Here is a 17,054-nt window from a genome sequence, read left to right on the forward strand (position 1 = left end):
AACTGAAGGACCAAATTCTATCTTCAATCTACACATTATCTACATTAAATAACACTTCTACAAAGCAAAGCAAACTTCCATTCAGATCATAAATAAAGCAGAAATAAATAAAGACTTCTGTCTTTATGCTATATGTCAAATTGCTTTCACACAATGACTCCCATTCATTTACTAGTTCTAAAAATCTTGAATCTTTGAAAGGGCTTCTTGAGGTAAACAAGCATTCAATCATCCAAGTGAAAGATAAGATGATTAATAAAGCTGAATGATAAAAAAAAAGTTCAATCATATTTTAACAATCATTTCATTCATAACTTTTCTAAGAAATGCACAAACCAAGAATGGCTTCCTGTTAAAATGAGCCTTAATGTTATGATTATTCTACCTTTTTTCAACTAGTTCTCTGAAGTGAAGGATGACACATATCAGTTTACAATAAGTTTTCCCACTATCTCTGATACATTTGTTTTCTTGGGGGAAGCATTAGCAGGCAGTTTAGTTATTATTCTATCACCCAAAGTGAGACCTGATAGCCATTTCAGTACGTCTGAGCAAGTATTCTTTAATGATCATACAAACTATGGGCACTGAACCCTCAGGATCCAACAAAACTATCATAGGAACACCTATTACGAATTGGTAATATATTTACAATATCTATAAAGGACTGAGTAACCAGACTGCTGATCTATTACGCACTTTGACCTGATTCAATCCGAACACATACATGAGAATCTGCAGTCATCAGTTTGTCTTGAGACTTTCCTTTGTATCAGTCAAATAACTCTGACTAGAGCAATCTTGAAAACAGCTTACATATGTTTTTTGGTTAGATCGGTGTAGAAATCTTTTTCTCTACTACAAGTGCTAAGGGATTCTGTTTGTTGCACTACAGTGTCAAAGTGAATGAGTTACATACAGGTATGTACCTATATACTATGGAATTACACACAAGGCTTCATGAAAGGATTATGTGAAATCCACTCAAGATATTGTCGTACACAACTCAGGATACAAAATGATATTAGCACCATGTATCACAAAGAAAAAAATTGCAATAGTGTGTCCACTTAATTTTAAATCTATGCAAGCCTATTCAAATTTTAGCATAGTGAGAGCTAATATTTTTTAAAAATTTATTATTAACTCCAGGAAAATTGTGTCAAAAGGAGAAAGCTTAATATAAGCTACCTAAATTAACATGCTATCTCTAGATTTCCAAACAGCGTTACCATCGTGTTCAATAAATTAAAATACAAAAAATAATGGTAATATCAATAAAATAGAGAAAATAATTATAAAAATACCAATCACAAGCATAAAAAGATAATAAAATATAACACTTGTGCTTAATGGAAAAACTTAAGTAATAATGATAATATCAATAAGCAACTACTGTATAATCAATAACACTAGGAACAAATACACCAACAATCATTTTTTTAATCTTCAAATAAAGTCCATTCAAATAAAAATCTCCCTTCCTCTGACTTGTACAATAATCTACTAAATGCAATGAAGTGTAGTGAAACTTTTAGTCCTCAGTAGTAAGTGCAGACTGGACCCAAATTATTGTTTACTGTTTAGTGGGTCTGTAATAGTTTACTTCAGAGTGATGTGTAGTTTACTCTGTTTCAGTACTATCAGTCACATTCTGTAAATGATCAAACAAATCACAGGAAGTGTCATTGTATACATTCATCAAGAAATTTGTCAGAAAATAAATATTATTCAAATATTTTTACAAAAAAAAAAAAAAAAATAAAAAAATAAAAAATGAAATAAAATAAACACTTGACATGAAGGTAAGAAGATAACTAAAGCATACCTTGAAAAAAGAAAAAAAAAAGAGAAAGTAAGATCTAAAATCTACAAATTTATCAAAATACAATTTGTTGAAAAGAGAAAAGCTTTAGTTATTCATGAATTACTTATCAACTGTACATATTGAATAACAATAATTGTGTACATGAAGAACAAGGAATCAAAAGGAAAAAAATGATTAAAAGAGAGAGACAGAGACAGAGAGAGAGGCAGAAAGACAGAAAGAGAGAGAAAAAGAATGAGAGAGAGAGAGAGAGAGAGAGAGAGAGAGAGAGAGAGAGAGAGAGAGGAGAGAGAGAGAGAGAGAGAGAGAGAGAGAGAGAGAGAGAGGAGAGAGAGAGAGAGAGAGAGGAGAGAGAGAGGAGAGAGAGAGAGAGAGAGAGAGAGAGAGAGAGAGAGAGAGAGAGAGAGAGAGAGAACAAGATGAAGATGAATTTTTTTCACAAAACTGTACAGAAGCAAAATAGTTAAAAATGAAATTCATGCTTTCAGGATATGATTTTGCTATCTTCAACTTTGTGATACTCAGTAACGGAGCAAAATGATTGAGATCACACAGTGACTGTGTGACTTCGCCTTTTAAATCTGACCAAGTATACAGATCCCCAACAGTACACAGGAGACTGCAGATTCTAAAGGTCAATCCACACAAGTGGGCATGATCAGCGGGCACAAGAGCGGGCAAAAGTAGAGATGACAGGCAAATTACTTAGTAAACAAGTAGTTTCCCATAGTTTTCTCACCTGTGACATCACCTTTACAGGTGCCCACTGCTGTGAACATCGATTATACCTACTTGTGTGGACAGGCCTTTTAAGCAGAGCCCTCTTCCATAACTCTTGAACACAACAACTTTTGGCACATTTCTTCCTCTTCTGTTGTAAAACCAGGATTCCTTGAGTCATCTGGGCCTCCTAACTGGAGAGCTTTCTTTCACAACCTGCTTACGGATACAGATGTAGACTACAAATACTTCTTGGGAAGCCAAGGGATATGCTGTTGCTCTTGCAATCATCATACAACAATAGCAACAACAAACCAATAATAATAATAATAATAATAATAATAATAATAATGATGATAATAATAATAATGATAATAATAATAATTACAACAACAGTAAGTGTAGAGTGACTTAAATAGGAATAAAAAAAGATAAAAATCAGAAATTAATTCTAAAGATGAATAATTGTGATAAAATTAATGAGGTTAAAACTGAAGAGAGAGAGAGAGAGAGAGAGGAAAAAAATAATAATAATAATAATAAAAAATAAAAAATATAAAAATAATAACTATAATAATAATAATAATAATAATAAAAATAAATTAAGAAAATAAAAGTTGAGCAAAATCAAAGCATATTAACAGATGAGAAATAAAACTTCAAAGTAAATAATAATTTAACCAATCTTTCAAATGTTAAATATTTGATAATTTGCATTCTTTAACATTTTATCTTAGAAAAACTATTCTACAAAAAGAAAAATATTGATATTTACAACTGGCTTTTGGATTTCATACTCACCATAAAGTGCGTCTGATAAGAGATCTCCCAGCTTTATATCACATTTCCCCCCCACACAGATCTGAGCAGCAGTGAATCATTATAAGGAAAGAAGGAGCATTAGGCAGTCACCATAAAGCATGCAAAGGAGGCCATGGAATGTTAGTAATACACAGTTTGGTAAAGTTCCAGTGAGGGTGTTTATTGTAAATAGTGAATTCCTGTACATGCCATTAACCCAGTACCATCATACAGGCAAACAATGCAGTAGACACAAGACTATTACTGCTAACCAATCTCAAAGAGGCTATCTGATCTTTTCTCCAATCATTACCATAAAAGATTCGCGCAAGATCTTCCGCGAATTAGCGAAGTCTGAAGTAGCTGCTAGTAAAGAACAGGCAATTGGTGTAAGACAAAGCTGGTGTCAACGCCAGACAGCCAGCCCCCACTCTAATACTTGGTGGCTGATGTGGTGATTTGCAATAATGTTGTCCTAAGTTGCAGAACTATTTATATACCTAACCTTACAGTTTTTGGTAATCTCATATGTTAACTATAGTCATGGTTGTCAATTCTGGCTAGTAAACCTACTGTCTCAGCATTCAGTTGAAAAAGGTATGATATCCATTTATGTTTTACAAGAGCTGCACAGTTAACAACTGCCTCTATACCCTGTAACATAAACAACAACAATATCTTGGCAACATTTACCTGAAAAATGTACACCTATTGATTGTACTAATTAAGACCTCCCATTTCATGATGGCATGGATAAAAAATCTTAACACAATTCAACAAAAAGATACAATTAAAAAGCTCCATATTGTAATCTGCTGATCCATACCATCAGCATCCACAGCACTACTTTAAATACTGCACACTATTACCAATATTAATACTTCCTTCATTACATTATATTCAATAAATTTTTTCACAATAAAATAAACTACTGTAACGTAATTACATGGTGAAAATAACCTCCTTGTAGTAAAGAGTATGTTTTATGAAATAAGAATCTTAAATTTGGTTGAAATATGAATTAACAAATAAATAAAATGTCTATGGGAGTTACGTCAACAGTCAAAGTATAGAAACTTTGTACATCAAAACAAATTTTTTTTTTAATCAGAAAAATTAATAGAAGAAAGAAGAAAGGACATGTGGAGGTAGACAGATATAGATATGGATGGATGGAGTGATATACATAGATAGACTAGTGTTCAAAAGGCTACTGAAAAAAAAAAAAAGTTAAATTGAAAAGAAAATAATGTAGGGGAAAGTTTTAGCAACAATACAGAAGATATTAGTTTACTCTGTGTCTATATGTATGATTACATGTCTGTGCTATAATCATGCAGGGATAGTACATACAAATGTGAGTACATGAAATGAAATAAGTGAACTCGAAAGGAAGACAAAAAAATCAAATGGAATCAATAAATAATTATCACTGTTATCTGGACTACCTCCTTTTTTACCCTTTTTCTCAACATGTCAAAAAAGGAACATCTATAACCATAAATTCGTGAAGTATTGCACTTTAAATCATCCAATAATCTGCAAGACACAAAACTCAAGGCACAAAGCAACACATGATGAGGAGAGGTATAGAGTTCCCCCTCATCACAACCGGTACTATGTGACCTGAATACCTTTTCTACGTCTACATAACAGGTGTGTTCCTCAGGATAAGAAGCTGGAAGGGATGGGAGGGAGGAAAAATAGAAAATGGGAAGGTCAAGAGTGGACAGAGGTTACAAGTGGGAGGGAGTGATGAGAGAACTGGGAGAGAATGAAGGATGGGAAAGGAAAGGGAGGAGAATGGAGGGAGAAAGGTAGGGAGTTACGGAAGGGAAGATGGGAGTGAGTGAGGGAGAAAAAGCAGTGTTAGGGAGGCTGAGTTCGAGCATCTGTCACTAGAGCACACTAGTAAGCAAGCCAATTAATGTTAATAATGTTGAATCATTGCCGTCAGTCCATGAACTCTATGCAGTACTATTCTATAAAGGAGATGTAACAATAAATAGTTTTTTGTTTGCTTTTAAGTTACTATCTAAGGTACTTATTGTCTTCTTCATCAGGTATTTCTGGCATTTACCAGTCTACTCTCATGAATATTAACCTTGAAGTTTTAATGGATGTCATGAGATATAACACGTCCATCCCTCACCTATGTTAGTATAATTTGATATTACTCATCTACAAGTTGAGCATTCTTTTTGCCTTTTATAGATAAAAGTGAGTTATATTGTCAACATGTCTGTACCTCAATGAATTCTATCACAATCATTCAATCTTCATCCCAATACTTTGAACTAGCCCAGAGGAACTGTGTGTTCTCCTCTCCTCTTCCTTCATATTCAAAAAATAAAATCAATCCCTTGACAAAAAAAAAAGAAAAAAAAAAAGAAAAAAGAAAAAGAAAAAAAAAAAAAAAAAAGAGAGAGAGAAGTATTTGTTCGTGTATCCTTATTTCCACATATGCAAGTCATTTGGAGGACTTATCTGATATGCACCGACTCCACACATTGTGAACAAATGAGTATGGGTTGCCATCAACATAATCGCCACTTATGCTATGACTGAGAGGGCAACTGTCTGCAGAATCCTTATGCACTGTTGGCAAGCAATCATTCGGACCTGTCTTTGATGCTGAAGCACTTGATATGGAAGTGATCGCACATCTGACGAACCTGGGGAAGAACGTGGGTGGTTACACAAAGACTGAGATGCACAATGAAATATCAAAGGATGAATTTAGTAGCCTTAGATCACAAAGAATTTACAAATCACACAAGTATTAATAATATAATCTCTATAAAGACTGGACATGGAGACGAGGCCTATTCTTATTTCTCATGTTTTCTCACAATACTCACCACATAGACACCATAGTGGATGTGTGCAACGGTTGCAATGCTGCCCATGATCAGGAGTGTTGCCAACTCCAGAGTGGGAAATGTGATTGCAATCCCCACAGCTATAGCAAGTGGCAACAACAGCCAATTCAAGAGCTCGCATCTTGTGCTACTCATCTGGGAGACAATCAGCCGGCACTGCATAACATGAAAGAGAGAACTCAGTAATGTGCAAAGAATATGCCATTAGATTAGCATTTTTTCTGGATTTATTCTCCTTATATATAACATTTGAATCAATTTATTCATCAATAAACCAGCACTGAATGCAAAGTTAGCTAACTGTGGACACTTGTTTTGAAACACACTTAACATACCTGTACCAATTCTACAAGCTTAAATACTAAAACTCTAATCACTTAATCACTTAATTGTAAATTCTTAAAAAAAGAAAAGAAAATCAAATTATCCTTAATCAACCAGCACTGAAGAACATGAAAATTCATAAACAAAACATATGAACATATTCTTTGTTTTAACCTGTATTTGCCTGTTTCTTTCCATATATCCAACATGACTAACTTAGTGATCGAAATGAAATTCAATTGTCAATGTATTCTATACACTACCAAGCTTCGTCCTAATCAAAATATATGCAGAAGTCAATTAATTTCTATCTTACTGAAAAAGAAACAAACCTACAATAAGAAAATAGAAAGGAGAGAGGGAAGAAGAAGAAGAAGAAGAAGAAGAAGAAGAAGAAGAAGAAGAACAACAACAACAACACTATGCTTCAATCTGCCATTGCTACAAAAACGAGGTAGATGGACCCTACTTACATTGACATTAGCGAAGATTGTGCCGACCATGAACAGGACCATTCTTGGATCTCTTTCAATGATATTGGTGGGAGACTGATACACCCAGATTGTCGACAAAGCGAAAAATATCAAAGGTGTGATTAAGGGCCGTACAGCCTCCCAGAACCCAAGCATCTTCCCAGTCTCATCTCTGTATGACCTGTTGAAATAGTTAAAACAGTTTTGTGAATTTCTGCAAAAGAAGCAGTCCTTCATATATGAAATGACATATGATGAAAAAAAGATGAAGCATTTTTCACACATTACAAAATTACGTGAATAAAATATAGTAATAATAATGACAATGACCATTATAATGGTGGTGGTGGTGGTTTTCCAGAGGTCAACAAGTTCTCTCCTATTTTTCTTAACTCATAAGATTAATAACAATATTGCTAACAACTACAATAATAATAATCATAATCATCATAATAATAATAATACCAACAATGATGTTGATTGACATTAATAATAATGATGATAACTATAATAATAAGCATTAATAATAATAATGACAATAAGGGCTTTATCATAAAAACTAATTCATAAAAATGAGATTACAAGCACTACTTCCACTAAAGGTGCCATCTATTTCATTTTTCAGTGTAATCATCACAATACAAAGAATACAAACTCATTTGGATATTAAATTTTGATAACATTTAAAAAAACATCATTGAAGAATAGCAATTTGGTTAATGATAATAATGATGATGATAACAATGATGATCGTGATTTAAAAACAATCTGTAAACAATTGTTGCAGACTACTTACTTATAAACATTCCAAAACGACATTGGAAGTGAGGTGCCCAGTGACCCTGCATACATCATGAACTCAAACATGGCCCCTGAAGAAATTCCCAGTACTATCTCGAACTTCCATATTTGCTGGCCCCATATTCCCGTTACCAAGTATATGGCGAAGATTAGCTATTTGAGAAAAGAAATATATTAGGGATGATACCTACTTCAAAAACAAACAAACTCAGACAGCCACACACACACACACTGACATATATACCTGTATGATTAAAGTTTTAAAAATTAGTGCAATATTATATTTCCATACTTTGATACAACATTAGCTTACAAACTGTATATCAATGATAATCATTTGAAAACCTTAGCAATATTGTCTAACTTTCTTGGATTCATGTAGTAAATTAATTAAATTTAATCTGTTTTATCTTTATAACTTGATGATCGTTCTTTACCATACTTATGCATAATTACATGCAAGTTATCAAGAACCCACAGGTTGTTTTTTCCAACTTTTTCTGGCCTTACTGGACCATACTAAGTACAGTCTAGCAGCCTCTCCATCTCCTTCCCTCCAGCTTTCCCCTAGGAATCCTACTCACCTCCCATTGTAGATACACCAGTATGTCAAAAACACATTTTTCCTGTGATTTATTTTTTTTAATACAAGCAATCATCAACTGCTGCATTCTTATTTGTTACTATTCCTAATAAACATCAATGCACCATATTCACAGTCTTATGTCTGGCCACTGAAGGCCAGTTATAAAATGGCTTACTCTTTTTCAGCTTTGACACACCTTTGTGTAGTATGCAGGAAACATATGAAACTAAAATATACACATTCTGTTATGATTTTGTTTTCCTCTTCAAATCCAAAAAGACAAAAATTTCTCTGAATTTAAAAGTGATTCCTAATTGCAGCTCATGGAAAATATGTAGTACATGACTTGTGCATCTTGGGGGTTAAACTAAATCTATTACATCAAAAAGAATTTAGACCTGGGAACAAGGAAATAAAAATGGAAAATACATGTGTATACACACACACACACACACACACACACACACACACACACACACACACACAGATATATACATACAATCAGAGATAAAAATAACAATAACAGAAAATACTTACAGCCTGTGATATATCGTAGCCCCACGGCAGAAACAGTATCTTGGTAAGGTATTTCTCCCAGTGAGAGGTGTAGAAACAGGACAGTACATTCCACAAAATGAAATAGAACCTGAGTGGGCTAATGCTATAGTCTGTCCTGCCGAAAATGGACCAGATGCAGGCCGGGATGAAGAAAGTGGTCCAGGAGTCCAGGCCATGGTCAAACAACTCTCCCAATGGCCCACTCGTGCCAGTCCTTCGTGCCTGCTTTCCATCTATCCCATCTAGAATTATTGACCAAGCATTAGAAGCTATAAGGGTTATGGATGACTACCAGTTGAAATACAGCACAAGAGACATAACACCATATTCTCCTTCCAAGCACCTATGATTATTCTCAAGTACAAAGTCTCCTGAAAATTATACACTTAGATCCCCCCAAAACTTACCTAAAGTATGTGCCAGAAAGTGATTGAGAGCACAGACTATCCAAACCCAGTTAGGCACAGGTGGGTATGGGCCAGTGCCAGGAGGTATGTCAACGCTAGATGCATAATAACTGTAGTCGTAAAAGGATAACAGGACAAAGTTGGCGACCGTAAACAGGAAACCCACAAATGTGAGGACATTAGGCGCTATCCACCGTGGACATATCTAGAAAATGAGTTGAAAAATCAATTACTCAAATTTTTTTATAAAGATTCCTGAAAAAAGAATTACATAATAGTCATGTTCATATTCTTTCTACATTATGCCATTCTATTAGAGTATTGGCATTAATAGTAAAATAAGGACTAGCAAGGAAAAATGGTTATTGTAAGCTGCAATGATATATAAACATTTACAAAAGCTTCAACAAAACATATAATAAGGAAGAAATACATAAATACCACTTGTGAACAAAGGAATAATTCAAAGGAATCATGATTTTTAATAAAACACTTACCAGTTGTCCTAAAATGAAAATACTTAACTGAATATCCTAAAATAATTAAGTAACTTATATTTTCCCTCTCAAAATTCATATAAAAAGTAAAATGAAATCTCTTATTCTGTGAATAAGAGCAATAAGTTGTCACACTAGCTTTAGTCTCAATGAAGGCAAGGAAACATGATAATATGATTAGCAATTTCATTTGTGAAAAATATATACAGCTTCTACCACCAATTATAGAATTTTTTCATACTGCACTTATCTGTCTGGTATCTGTCTCTTGCTTGGATTCTAGATAATATAAAACTGACAAACAATGATAAAGCAAAGAAGGAGTATACTTTTGGCAACCTGCATCTCTAGATAGACAGATCATAATCATGGTTTGTATATAACACATTATATTTAAAATATCCACCTGGTGAGATCTTTATATCAATCTACATTAATGAAAGATGAAAAAATAATTAAGGCTGAAGATTTATTGTTTCTTTAAGATAAATGGCAAGAGGTAGTAACAACCTTGAAGATTTTCACACTAATTAAATGTCTGTGGTGTAACAATGTAAAATATCATAGACTTTGTATTGCTAAGTGACTAAGAAATGTTGGATTACCGATGTCTTGATAAAATGTGTCTATGGGGGGGGTAGGGGGTACATACACACATGTGCAAAACTAATAACTCATTATTTTAGAAAAAAATCATGATAAATATAAATAAATCAAGTTATTACTCCAACATCAATAAAAAGCTTGTTACATGTGAAGGTTCATCCCAACAACTAAACCTGCACTTTGATTCATTCACTCCTAATTAGTATACATCCCAAAATAACAGTCAAAGCCACACCCTAGTCCTATATTGAAACAAAAAATGCAAACAAATGGAAAATGTAATATAAAATCATCAAGAAATGTATCATCTGCATCCAGCCACTAAAAAGGCTGCACATGCACTTTGGAAAACATTTAAGACTTATTAATATTCACTTTGAAAAACACAGTCACACTAAAATCTTTTAATAAAAAGGGGAAGTGAAAACATGGTAAAGAATAGAAAAAAGAAAAAGAAAAGAAAAGAAAAAGATATGAAAAAGAAAACAAGAATACACAATAAAACAAGAAAGAGAAAAGGAAAGAAAGAATGAAAAAATACATATAAATACACACATGTATAGGTATTTGTATATATTTACATATTCACTGCCACACCTACTCATACCAACTAACTCTTAATGACACCAAATTTCTCCTAATCTTCAGACTAAGATGAAAGTCAGGTTCTGTCCACAGAAATGTTTCCTTCATTACTCAAACATTATGTGAAGTCTTGGTAATTTGGAGGGGGAGAGAAGAGAGAGAGGAAGAGAAGGAGGACAAGGAGGAATAGCAACAGAAAAGATGGTGAAGAAGGAGAAGAAGAAGAAGACAGTGTAGTAGAGAAGAAGAAGAAAAGAAGAAAGGATGAAGAAAAGACGTAGAGTAAAAGAAGAAGAAGAAGAAGAAGAAGAAGAAGAAGAAGAAGAAGAAGAAGAAGAAGAAGAAAAAGGAAAGGAGAAGAAACAATGGAAAGAAGAAAAAATGAAAACAAAGAAGAAAAAAGGAGAAGAAAAAGGAAAATAGAAAGAAAAAAAAAAGGCAAAGAAGGAGAAGAAGAAAAGAAAAAGGAGGAGGAGAAGGAGAGAAAAAGGAAAGAAGAAGGAGAAGGAGTAGAAAAAAAGGAAAAATAACAGCAACAACAACAAAAAAGAGACAAGAAAAAAGAAGAAAAGAAAAGAAAATACCTTCACACCATAAATGGCCAACAATGTTCTTACCTTCACTACAGTGTTCCAAAACGGGTGCATAACATAATTGCTGAGAGGACTGGTATCTTGAGCACTATACTGTTGGAAAGAAAATTGACAGTATCAGTAATGGAATTCTATTAAAAATAAATAAATCAATAATGCTCTTCAAATATACTAGTCTTTAAAATAATTCATGCAGTAATGTGAAAGTAAAATGAAAAGCAACATACAGAGCAATGATGAATGGTGATGAAAGGAATTATATTGTAACACTGGGTCTAACTACTTCCTGATGCATAATAGAAATTTCCTTTTTAACCTTATCTATACAACATTCCTTCTATTCCTATATTACTTCCTGTATTGTCCGACTGGTTACAATGCATATATCAGCATATAAATGATCTTCATTCATTTACATAGTTTCCTTGATAAGTATAGCACAACCCATTATTCCTATCCCTGATCTAAGTCTAATAATCTATAGATTAACACAAGGAACTTATGTTTATATAAAGACAATCTCATTTTTCAATATACTTTATCATACATAATAGGTATCTATGCCATTTAATGAACACAGCAGAATTTTGCACTCATAAACATTTGTATGCACACAACTCATAACTAAATCACTGTATCTTTTTTTCAGGATAAAAAATACAGAAATTAAGGATCAATAATATTATTCACAAATAAACAAAATTGCTGGAAAGTCACATTCTATTGTACAGGAAGAGCTTTTAATTATAAGTACATTATGATGGCACACTTATATCCTTCCTCTAAAACCAGGGGTTTCCATCACTTCTTTATTCATGTTTGCAGGATCTTTGGTGAGTCATAGACAAAGCAATTCATTCACTGACAAAGTGGAAACATTTCCATACCAAAAACATATATATATACATCCTGTAGTACTAGTGTCAATTTAAACCTGGGGGCTGTGAGATTCAGATAGAAATTAACATTTATATTGTAAACTTTACATTTTTTAATCTTATTTTTTTCTAAATATTCATTAGTGATATACCTCTATGACCAACAAACTTCATTCTCAGCACGTTAGAATTCAGAATGCCCACTGTGATTAACATAGGAAATATAATCAAACTATGGTACTCACACAAACAAATACCATTGAACAAGTGATAGCTATAGACTGGCTGAAAATAATTCCTGTAACAAGAGGCTCTTTCATAAGATTATGCAAACTCTATGGCATTTACCTGCTTGGTTTTCCACACACCATAAATAAATATAGATATATATATAAAGTGTAGGAATACTTAGGCGGCATGTACAGGTAACTGATATATGGAACCTGAGTCATCTCTTTATCTAGTTTATCTCTTTTTTATCTTTAGAACTAAACCTGAGCCATTACTGAAGCTTCTGACACTTTACACCTTAAAATGAGTGTATCAAAATGAAATGTCAAGTCAATAACTTCCAAGAAGACCATCTTCATTTATTTAGCATTTGCCAAATCATAAAATCAGTTATATTTGAATAATGATAATAATAATAATAATAATAATAATAATAATAATAATAATAATTATTATTATTATAATAATGAATTGGACAGTTATTCAGTAAATACTTTGCCCAAACAATTTCTCAAGCTCATTTTCACACTTAAAACCTGTCTTCACATTTTATTCAGCTAGTGACTAATTCATGTGGTATATTTTTCATACAGAAAAAATATATTAGTAATAAGATGTTGACACTACAATAGTATCAGATGCCAACCAGTGATATCACTTCAGATTACTCTCATGTGGGGGAGCGGAGGGTTGGGAGTACTGCTGTTAGACAGTTAAGGTATACATCCTTATGTCTTGAATGCAAGGGGGGGGGGGTATATTGTAATCAAATCACAGTATTTAATTTCTTAACTTCTGTTGGGCAGAAATCAAATGTGTTTCAGCAGTGTGCCTCTCCTTGCACCCATAACCACAATTTCCCACAGATGCCCAAGGCCTGTTGGATAGGGATGATTGGTGGTGTTCCTTACTTGGAAGCTGAAGGTTGGCGAAGAAAATGAATAGTAGATTCACTATAATCACATTGGACTACATGAAAAATACCGAATCTTGTCAGCAAAAGCAAATTTGTCATTGACAAAAAATGTACTCTTAATCTTTCATTACACATTTGCAATTTACATAGTATGCTTTGATTATTATGACAACAAAATACTTTAAAAGAAAGCATGACAATAATTCCCATTTTCTAAGACACCAGGGGTTGCTAAAAACTTATGCTCATGTGAAAATTGTGATACCCACGGTTCTTTTCACTTTTAAGACAAACATGGGGGGGCCCCTTCTCCCATATCAAATACACACCACCAAGCCTTGCAACAATCAATAACCCTTGTACCTCTTCCCCATCTCTCAGCTAAAATTTCAAGTTCATTCATTATATACTCCCCATGTACTTATGTCAAAAATAATAATTACTGGAAGCCTTTCTTCAGAAGAGTTGAGAGTGTAGGGAAAGTGGGCCAGGTTGGGGAAGAGACTTTGGGGGTATTCATAGATAAAAGAAGAGGCCCAAGGAACTCTCTTAATAGAAAAATGCCAGAATCTCAAGGTATTACATCCTATTCAGGTATATTTTTAGTTTGCGATTCTTATTCCTTCTTTCAATTATTCACACTGTAATATGCATGAAGCTCTTGTTATTTCCCATTGCAAATAATATATATGAAAGTATTGGTAATGTTTACAAAGTGACCTTACCCCTCTGAGATTAAGTCCCTATTACTCAGCTATTCCTGGGAAATGCACAAACACAGCTATATGAACCAAAAGCCTCCTTAAACCCAGGAGTTCCGCCCCCCGACCCTCCCCCCAATCACCACAGATTTACTCTCTACACAGCAAATGTTGCGACCTGTTTTCTTTATTTTTTGTTATTTTTTGCCTACCCAGATTACTTCATGTCTTAGTGAGTGTAATTTTTCTCTTTGATTATTATAGTGCCATTACATTTCCCTGTAAATGTACCAAAGTATTATGTCTTGCACAACTTTCTTATCAACTTGGGAAGGTAAAGATGAAAGGTGTCTTATCTTTTATAATTCTGTCCATTACAGGCAAATTTCACCTCGTACTAGATGGCTATGGGAAACTGAACCTATACCCCTATTTAAATTACGGCATTCTCTTATATTCCACTTTTGAATTGGTCAATATCAGTATTGCAATAGTTACTCTCAAAATTGATTTTTTTATAAATAAAAGAAACAAACACACACCAAAATAAATACATTCAGACACACACATCTACTCTGACTGACTGACACATACATGCATGCACGCATGCACAATGTATACTCATACCTACATTAAACATACACATGTGCACACATGAGTGACATGCACAAACAAACACACACAATGCAATTCAGACTCAACAAATACTGCATTATTTCAGTAAAGCACTATAACCAAATGTTACTCCTTTTGTATTCTTTGCCAATAATTACTTAATAAACCTTCATAACCCTTCAGGTTACCAAGGTTAACCTGAATAATCATATCTATTATCAGTTATATCACTGATAAAGTTCATATTATTTCATAGCAAGGACGTCTGCCTACAACTAAGATCTCAAGAATGGACTCACTGACAAGGTTGGGGCACTAGTATGAGATCTCAGGTGTCAATGGATAAAATGCAGTAGGGGGGGTACAGGCACAGGTGAATTTCTAAAAACTAGGGAGATGATACAAAAGAAAGAAAGAAAGGAAAAAAAATGAAGGGGTAATGGTCTCTGGTGTCTCTCCTTGGTGATGTCCCTGCATGCAATTGCATTTACTAGCAACTTGTTATAACACTTTTTCAGTGCTCAACATAAAAAAGAGATCCCATCCTGGATTTTGCAAGACTAGTCTAGCAATAATCTCGACTCACATGGGAAATATTCATAAAACTTTAAAAAATAAAGGTATGTAGTGAGTACATTTGTGATGTGTCCTACAATTTAATCTCTTTTCTTAAATATCCATATCTTAACTTTATCTGCTTTACATATTTTGCATTACACATAAAAGAGTTCTAGCCGTCTTCCTTCCAACAAGAAATCCTTCACCTCAATATACATAGCAGGGTTCTCGCAATCACATTAAACTTGAACGGGCTACAGGGCTACCCATGAACCCACACAAAGTCCCATACATATTCATATGGATTAAAGAATGTTATGCTTTTCTACAATATAAATGTCCTTTTTTCTGGTACTATTACAATCCAAGCTCTTACCCCAAAAACCTCAATCGTAAACAAGTCAACTACAGCAATCTAAGAAGACAGAATAATTAATTACATTAATTATGAAACAGCAGATGCCCTAAATTCCTCTGTGTTTCATGCAAGAGCCTTATCTTTTTTTTATCCATTTTTTTTTGTGCAGTTCTTGAACTGTGCTTTCACATGCATCAAGGCATTAATATTTCCCTCTTCCTTCTGGTTTTGGGAAAAGAGTACAACAATTCTTAACACAATTCAAGTCTCAGATCCAATAACGATTCTATTTCCAAGAGACTAATAATGTAAAATGATCCGAAATCACATGCAAATTCAAAGAGACGGGAAACTGCCTGCAAGCAAATCAATCAAGGAGGATAATGTGGTCATCATCCAATGCATTAGGTAGCTAATAATATGAAAACTACACGATTCCTACTGATCACCTGAACTTATCATAGTCTAGGCGCACTCGAAAGCCTTCTCCCGTGGCCAAAATACCAGCAAATTGTCCTAAAATTCCACCAGAGTCACTCATTAATGGGACTCCAACTCCCGAGTTAAAGTTCATGTCCACGAGTGAGAGAGATGTTTATTTTTTTAAAATTACACCCAAAACCGACCCTTACCTTATAATTTTCAAACCCCACTAACTGTTCGGGGGTTAGATATCTCTTGACCGACATCTTGATCCTCCTGCTGTCATCCAGGAACTTATAAAAAGGAGTAGAATTGGACAAGGAACTACCTCTACACACGCCACTCCATCGCGCCTTCGATACTAACTCGATCCCGGTCAGGTGTTGCCCGACGTCACTCTCGCGATGTCGTACCTTTGCTCTAGGGAATTGTCGTACTCTGTAGTATATTTTTGTACGTTTCTGCAACGATTTATTTAGAATATATTGTTATGGATTTTTTTTTCTGTTGTTAATTTCGTTCAGATTAAATAATAATAATGGTGTTGTTAAAATATTTTGATGTTTTGATCCTGCTAAATTAGACATAGATGTTGAAAGAAAAGTCGTCGTATATTTAGTATCAGAAATTGTCGTACGCTTTTTAAATTTTACTGGATGAACAAGGTTATTCTATGAGGATATGCATATATCTTTTAGCATATTTTGCAAAAT

General features: G+C 33.8%; 1 protein-coding gene across 1 annotated transcript; it reads right to left on the bottom strand.

The window, feature by feature from the left end:
• Positions 1-3,509: 3,509 nt before the first annotated feature.
• Positions 3,510-16,688, bottom strand: LOC119577881 (ethanolaminephosphotransferase 1-like). The gene is made up of 8 exons (XM_037925521.1): positions 16,551-16,688; positions 11,686-11,754; positions 9,381-9,585; positions 8,953-9,215; positions 7,825-7,982; positions 7,029-7,209; positions 6,211-6,387; positions 3,510-6,024 (listed from the first exon to the last, which is right to left on the bottom strand). Exons 1-8 carry the CDS (start codon positions 16,605-16,607, stop codon positions 5,962-5,964), a joined length of 1,173 nt encoding a protein of 390 aa, XP_037781449.1. The 5' UTR covers positions 16,608-16,688; the 3' UTR covers positions 3,510-5,961.
• Between the last annotated feature and the right edge of the window lie 366 nt (positions 16,689-17,054).

The sequence above is a fragment of the Penaeus monodon genome, chromosome 10, assembly GCF_015228065.2.
Source record: "Penaeus monodon isolate SGIC_2016 chromosome 10, NSTDA_Pmon_1, whole genome shotgun sequence".
In the NCBI taxonomy this organism is placed as follows: Eukaryota; Metazoa; Arthropoda; class Malacostraca; order Decapoda; family Penaeidae; genus Penaeus; species Penaeus monodon.

Bases quoted from the DNA above. Each gene is read 5' to 3' on its own strand.
- LOC119577881 (XM_037925521.1), bottom strand. From the start codon at position 16,607: ATGTCGGTCAAGAGATATCTAACCCCCGAACAGTTAGTGGGGTTTGAA. The intron at 11,755-16,550 runs GTAAGGGTCGGT...TCTTTCCAACAG, and splicing joins TGGGGTTTGAAAATTATAAG to TATAGTGCTCAAGATACCAG. The intron at 7,983-8,952 runs GTAAGTATTTTC...TTTCTCAAATAG, and splicing joins GCTACGATATATCACAGGCT to CTAATCTTCGCCATATACTT.